Genomic DNA, 7,023 nt, shown 5'->3' with positions numbered 1-7,023 from the left:
GGGACAGAGGGGGGACATGGGGGATGGAGGGGGACAGAGGGGGGACATGGGGGATGGAGGGGGACAGAGGGGGGACATGGGGGATGGAGGGGGACAGAGGGGACATGGGGGATGGAGGGGGACACAAGGGGACATAGGGGATGGAGGGGGACACGAGGGGACATGGGCGGATGGAGGGGGTCTTGAGGGGACATGGGGGATGGAAGGGGACAGAGGGGTGGAGAAGGGACGTGGCAGTGGAGCGTGACAGAGAGGGGTGTGGGGCAGAGGGGGAAGCTTCAGGAACGTTCAGCCAGCTGCACCTGTCTGACCAGGTCGGTGGGGGCACGTGGAAAGCTGCTGCGGGCAGAGGGTGCCCTCCATTGAAGGGCAGCCTGGCCCAGGAAGGGACAGAGGAGACAGCCCAGTGCAGGACAGGCCCTCGGTCAGCGCCCGACAGGTGAGGAAGGGGTGAGTGAGTGAAGGATGAGCAGAACGTCCGGCCCCTCTGTGGAGAACCCAGTTCTGCAGGGAGGCCGGGCCCTTTCTTCTCCCCTTAAACCCCCAGGCCTGTGGTTGAGAGGATTTCTATAATAGCTCCTTGTGCCTGGGCTCCCCGAGGCTCCCCGGGGCCCACACGGAGTCAGCGTGACTGGCAAGGGCACGGCCCAGGGTCCGAGGGGCAGGGCACATGGGTGGGCGGCCTCAGAGGGGCCCTGCCGGCTGCCCTGGGCCTGGGAGACCCTCTGGGGGAGAGGCCTGGGGCCCCGGACAGCAGTGCGGGGAGCAGTGTGGGAGGTGAGGGTCAGGGAACCGGGCTGGGGGGTAGTTAGCGCATGTGCCCCCCGACGGCCAGCCAGGCCACACAGTTAGCCAGGCCTCGGCAGCCTGGCCTGGGAGCAGCTGAGGCCGTGCACGGCAGGACGCAGGAGCCGCTGGGCAGCAGAAGCAGCAGGCCTGGGGCACTACTTACATGGGGTGGGCGGGGGGCCCTCAGCTTCCGGGGTCCCCGAGCCCCTCCTCACGGAGCTCAGGATGTCACAGATTCTGGGGGCTGGGTGGACAGGAGGCAGACATATGAGGAGGCTGCCGGGCGAGGCTGGGGGAGAGGAAGCAGGGCCCCTGCTCTCTGCTGCCCTGGGGCCTGTCTCAGCATCAAGGAGCCCTGGCCCTGACACCCGAGCAGAACGGTGGACCGGGCGGCCCCCCAGGCCAGTGGGGAAGGCCCGCACGGAGGGGGGCTTGAGGGGCAGAGGCCCTGGGGAGCCTCAGAGGGGGGCTGTCGGGGGCAGGCTGGTGCCCAAGCTCGGCCGGCCCTTGGCTCTCAAGCGCCCCCTCAGAGGAGCTGCAGGCCCTTCAGGGAGACCCCCGCAGCAGCAGCAGGGACCCGGCTACTTACATGGGGTGGTCAGGGGGCTTATGGGAGCCGGAGGCGGGCAGGGCGGGGGACCCTCGCCTTCTGGGGTCCCCGAGCCCCTCCTCACGGAGCTCAAGATGTCAGGGACCCTGGGGGCTGAGCGGACAGACGAGACGTGAACACGCAGGTGAGGACACGCAGGAGAGGAGGGGGAGTGCAGGAGAAGGAGAGGGGCTAAGCTGGAGAACCAGGCGGTGGGGTCCAGGGCTCCTGGAGCGCCATCACCCCCGCGCACCCAGGGCTGTGCGATCACAGCAGGTATGTGAGGCAGACACAGGACCGCGTGCAGGGCTGGACAAGGGGCCTTCGAAGGCCGGCTTCCAGGTGGGAAGGTTGTGTGCCAAGGCCAGCAGAGGCCAGGCCAGGCCCACCAAGGCTTCTCCGCATCTGACGGATGACACAGCTGAGGTGAGAGGCCCCCGGGGCCCCTGTGCCTGCCCTGCCCCACCCCGCGAGGCCCCTCGGGCATCTGCCCACCCTCCCCCAGCCAGACAAGGGGTTGGGACGAGGCTGGCAGGGCTGGCCCGCTCCCCTGTGCTCCTGCAGGCTCGGGCTGCCTCAGGCCCCCAGCCTGCTGAGGCAGGGACAGAACCACAGGACAGGGCCTGGGAGAGGTCTGCAGACCTCCATGCTCCATGCTGATGGTTTGGGGCCTGCAGTCTGGAGAAAACACGTGAACGTCCACCATCCCTGCGTCCAGAGGCCAAAGCCTTATGCTCGCTTCCACTCTGGGGCAGGGAGGGTACTCAGGACAGGGTCACTGCATCCCCCCTAAACTGGCCGAGTGGCCACTGTCCAGCCCAGGGGCAGCCCCGAGGGCACCCAGCGCTCATCTACAAGCGCGTGGCTGAGAGGGTCAGGCGGGCCCTCCACGTGGGGATGGGCGGCCTGGCCTGAGTGGAGGGGGGACCAGATCCCCTCCCTGGGGGCAGCTGAGAAAGCTGAGGGTGGAAGAGGGGGCCCTGGGTGAGCACACGGCGCCCGGCACCCTGGGGCCCTTGTGGGGCACAGACGGAGCACGGCCCAGCTCGGCCTGGGAGCCCTGAGAGTGGGTGGGAGCTCGAGTCTCTGCAGCCCACCCCCCAATCCCACAACAAGCCCAGGAAACGCCCCTTGCTGCCCGTCCCCGAATCGACTGGCAGCGGGGCAGCCACAGGTTTAAGGACCTTTGAGGGAAGAAACAGCAAATTCAACCGTGGGAACTGGGCACACAGCCCCCAGAGCAATCTGGGGGCCCGTGCAGAGAACCGGCCCACCCCGGGCAGTGGCTTCCTCGCTGCTCAGGGAGCCCGGGCCCATCAGGCTCTGCTTGGATGCTATGCCGGAGACTGCCCGGCGCCGGTCTGTACCCAGGCTCAGGTGGGACTGCAGCCCTGAGCGGGGTCAGCCCTTGGGCACACGCCCGCACCACAGGCCTCGGCCTTTCTCCATCCCAGCTCCCCACCCGCCAGTGGCCCGCCCCACTGACCCCGCGGAGCTGGGGTACCTTTTGTGTCTTCGTCCTCTATGGTGGTGTGGGTGCTGTCAGACGACTCCTGGGGAGACACAGGGAGACAACGGGTCAGGACGTGGCCTGAACCCCAGAAACCCACAGGCAGCGCTGGAGCTTCACACCAGCCCCAGGGCTCACCTGTCCCCAGGCTGGGCCGCCATGTCCCCAACAGCTGAGGACCCCAACTTCCCCTTCTCCCCACAAGGCACACCCAGTGGAAAGACTCCATGTGCTCAGAGGACTCATTAACAGGAGAGGAAAACAAGCTTTTTGGAATTCCAAGACTCCGGGTGAAGCAGAAAGTCACCCACAGCCCGTGCATTTTGGCAGACAGGGCGGAAGCTTCCAGTAGCTGCTCCGGAGCCCTGGCCTGGCCCAGACAGATTGCCGCAGCGACCACACCTCCTCCCCAGGCCCGGACCGTCCCGCCAGGCCTGGCCTTACCTCTCAGGTGGCCTTAAGGGCAGAGAGGGGGCCCCAGCACCTCCTACCTCACTCCTGGCTTACTGCCCTTCAGATATAAAGCCAGGTGCCAGCCACCTGTCACCGGGTCCCCAGAAGGTCTGCCTGCTCCTCAGAAGGAACATCTTAACAGGGTCCCCAAGGGACCCCCCGCCCCCTCCAGCCCCCTCACAGGACACACTGCTTTGGGCCCTGGGCCAGGAATGCGGGTGTCTACAGGTTGTAGGATCAGGGCTCACACCACAGCCCCAGAAGCCTCACTCCAGACACAGCGTCCTAGGAACACCCATCCCTGGCCCCGAGTCACAGAGGACACCCGGGCTCTTCCTAGCACCTTGAGCCTGGGGGCCGGCCCAGAGCCAGTTGCCCAAGGCCCCCTGGTCCTGGCCCATGGCTGGGGTGTGTGGGGACCCTTTGAGGATCCCAGGCCCAGGTGGAAGTCCAGTTCTGGAAACACAGCGTGGCCGCCCACCCATCCCTCCCCCCACCCCAGAGAGCCAGCCCCTTCCCTGGCCCAAGGGTGAAGATGCCGATGGGATGGGAGCTGATGCCAGAGCAGAGAGGAGGGGCAGGAGGAGGGGTCAGCTCAGCGGGCAGCACCAGGCGCAGCGGGCAGAGGCGACGAGTGACGGGTGAGGTCAGGGGGAGTCTGTGCTGCTCCCCTCTCCCCCGCCCCACACTCGGGGGCACGCCGGGCAGCCCACGCCGGCCGGTCTCCCCCGGAGCACGCAGCCCTGGCCGCGCATCACGGAGGACACCCAGGCTCTTCCTGGCGCCCTGAGCCTGTGAAATGGGCCCTGCATTCAGCTGCTCCTGGCTAGGCTGGACCTGGCCATCGCCAAGGCAGGATGGAGAGGGTCTGAGAAGTGGACCCTGCTCAGGACATGAGGAAGCCCAGGCTCCTGTGTCCACCGTGGACTTGGTACAACCATGCCTCCAAAAAGGGCAGCACCTGGGGCCTTTCCCCAAAAGGGAGCAGCCCACGGACCTGGGGGGCTCTGTCCTGCCTTGGGAGGGGTCCCTGCACAGTTGTCTTGGCACAAATGCTTCCCCGGGGTCAACATCCCAGAGCTTCCCCAGGGCCAGGGGGTCTGCCTACTGCCTGAGCAGACGCTCCCAAGAGGGCGGTGAGGAACGCGCAGTACCTTGATCCCGTCCACTGGGTTATGAATGACGGTGGTTTGAGGTTCCTACAGAAGAAGGAAGCACAGAGGAAGGAAAGAGGGAAGTGAGAAGAGGAGGAGAGTGGAGGCCCCCCAGAGGAGAGGAGAGGAGAGGAGAGAGTGGCAGCTCAGCAGGGCGGCAGATGGCCAGCGGGGAGCAGAGCAGCTGGAGAGAAACCTGGGACGATGTGGATGGAACAAGCAGACCTGCCGGGACCTCGCCGGCGCCTGCGACGGGAGGGCGATGGAGAGCGTGCGCCTGAGGGCGGTGGCGAGAAGCCCCACGCTGGGTGCCCTGCCTCGGGCGCGCCGCCCCCTCCCTTTGCAGCTGGGCCCTCTGCCTCGGCATGGGCGGGGCACAGTTTGAAGATGTCATGGGGGTGGGGTGGCACATGGGATGGATGGGGTCCGAGACGGGGCTGGCTGCGAGGCCGGCATGTGGGACCCTCCCCTCCTGGGCCAAGGCCGCCCTCCCACTCGCTGGATGGCCATTCGGCAAACCCATCCTCTCCACGGGCGGTCCAGGGCTCACTCCCAGAAGCACGGCCTGGGGCCCGCGGGGACACCAAGTGTGCTTTCAGCAAACTCAGAACCTGTGGACCAGCAAACCCCAGCTTCTTGGGATGGCCTGCTCCACACGAGACACCACAGGCACACAGCATACTGGGCAGGAGGGCCAGTACCCGCTGGCCACAACCCTGCACCACCAGCTCCGCCCCCTGGACAGGACCCTCCAGGTGAGGGCTGGTGCTGGCGGGTCCCTCTGACCTCACGTCTGCCCAGCCCTCCCCAGCAGGACCCCCCTGAACCCTCCAGGTAGCCACAGGCCCGCACAGCCATAGAAGTGTATCTCCCCACACCTGCCTCGGGGCCTGCAGGACACAGACTCTGATGGGAAATGCCATGGCTGCTGCTGCCCTAGACCCGACAGCTGCTGCTGGGCCGTCACCAGGGAAACCACCAAGGGGTCTCTGTCTCCCTCCAGATCACAGGGCTCTGAAGCTAAGGTCAGGCCCACCCATTCTTCCTGGGGAGAAACCAAAGGCCCCCACCTCCAAGACAGCACACCCCTGCAGCACCCAGGAGAGGGGTTGGCGGGGGAGTCCCCACTGCCTAGCCTGTCCTCACCCCCGACCCCCGGGCCACTCTCCCTGCAGAGCCTGCCTGGGCCCATCAACGGGGGGTCAGCCCGTTGCAAGCAGAGAGGCCGAGCAAGGTTGGTGCCCTGGATCCTGGCTCTCAGCCTCACCGGCTCCCTCCCTGATGGGCTGTCACTGCTGACCCACAAGTCAGCAGGGGCCTGTCCGCTGCACCCAGAGCGGCTCTCCGGCACGGCCTGAACTGGAGTCCACCCTCACCCCCACACCCGAGCGGCGGTGGGGCTGGAAGGGCTAAGTGTCATCTGTCAGAGACAGGCTGGCAGCCACACCCCAGCTTTACCCCAGGCCTCCCGACAGGTGGTTACCACACAGCCGGGGTACGGGAGGGCCGAGAAGCAGGGGGACGAGGGGTTCAGTACCAGGGCAGCTGGAGGAAGCGTCCCCTTGGGGCTGGTGGCAGCCGCACTGTTTTTGGTGCTATTTGTCTGGGGCTGCAGAGAGAGGAAGAGAAGCCATTAGGGAGAGAATGAGGGGGTCACGCCCCTTCCTTGGGCGGGGAGGAGGCCCAGAGGGAGCTTCGGGGATTGGGCAAAGCTGTAGGCTCGAGACGGGGGGGGGGGGGGGGCAGACCCCCCAGGGCCAAGCCAGCGCCTCACCTTGACTCCGTCTGCTTTCTTGTTGAGTAAACTCTTGGCTGCTGCATTGGAGGAAACAGATGTGATGAGTTGAGGGGCCCGGGTCCCAGGACAGCCCACCCCCTCAGCGTGAGGCAGCCTCGGGGGCCTGCGAGGAGCCTGGGCTCCCCAAGATTGAGCGAGCAGGCGACCCAAGGTCCCAAGGCAGAGGTAGCTTCTGCGCCCAGCTGGGGACAGAGCGGGCCTGTGTCCTGTGCCAAGCAGGGCCGCCCTGGGGAAGGCCTGGCCAGCGCCGCCCAAGGATCCTCGTCCCCGGGACACGGCCTTCCCCCCTGGCCATCCGCCATGACCTTGGAGGACACCAAGGTTTCTCCTCCCACCTGTGACCAGCAGCTTCCGGGAGGGCAGCATGCAGGTTCCCCGAAAAGGAAGGCAGGGCGCTGCCCCTCACCCGAGATGGGAACACAGGGCGGGACAGCAGGTTGGAATGGTAGGCACCCCCATGTTCTCAGGCAGGGGTGGGTGGGCTGCAGCTGGCCACCCACAAAGGGAGGGGCTTGCCCCAACCCCAGGTGCCTGCTCTCAGCCTCCTGGCCCCCCTCCCCTGGCAGACTGAACTCGGAGCTCTGGTCCCACGGCCAGGCCTCAGGCCACGCCTCTCAGCTCAGAGCCCCGGGGGGCAGCCTCACTCTCCCTCTTAAACCACCCCGCAGCCTGAGCCTTGGGGCCACCGCTCGGCCTTGCTCTGGCAGCACTGACTGGGCCAACTCGGGCC

General features: G+C 66.8%; 1 protein-coding gene across 6 annotated transcripts in view; it reads right to left on the bottom strand.

Annotated features, from left to right (window-relative positions):
- The window catches only part of CAMK2B (calcium/calmodulin dependent protein kinase II beta), a 95,279-nt gene that overhangs the window by 8,337 nt on the left and 79,919 nt on the right, over positions 1 to 7,023 (bottom strand). For 3 of the 6 annotated variants that reach the window (XM_029233200.1, XM_029233199.1, XM_029233201.1), the window contains 4 exons: positions 6,270 to 6,307; positions 6,033 to 6,104; positions 4,496 to 4,540; positions 2,883 to 2,931 (listed from right to left, as the gene is read on the bottom strand). The exons of 1 other annotated variant lie outside the window; for it this stretch is intronic. In XM_029233200.1, the coding sequence (XP_029089033.1) occupies positions 2,883 to 2,931; positions 4,496 to 4,540; positions 6,033 to 6,104; positions 6,270 to 6,307 (204 nt within the window). Of the gene's footprint in view, positions 1 to 2,882; positions 2,932 to 4,495; positions 4,541 to 6,032; positions 6,105 to 6,269; positions 6,311 to 7,023 lie in introns of all 6 variants that reach the window. 2 more of the 6 variants (XM_029233202.1, XM_029233203.1) reach the window with 2 other exon arrangements.

This window comes from Monodon monoceros, unplaced genomic scaffold (assembly GCF_005190385.1).
Source record: "Monodon monoceros isolate NGI ecotype Baffin Bay Population unplaced genomic scaffold, NGI_Narwhal_1 Super_Scaffold_2, whole genome shotgun sequence".
Lineage (NCBI taxonomy): Eukaryota > Metazoa > Chordata > Mammalia > Artiodactyla > Monodontidae > Monodon > Monodon monoceros.
The sequence above is the reverse complement of the archived record's forward strand: the minus strand, read 5'-3'. Positions and strand labels throughout refer to the sequence as shown.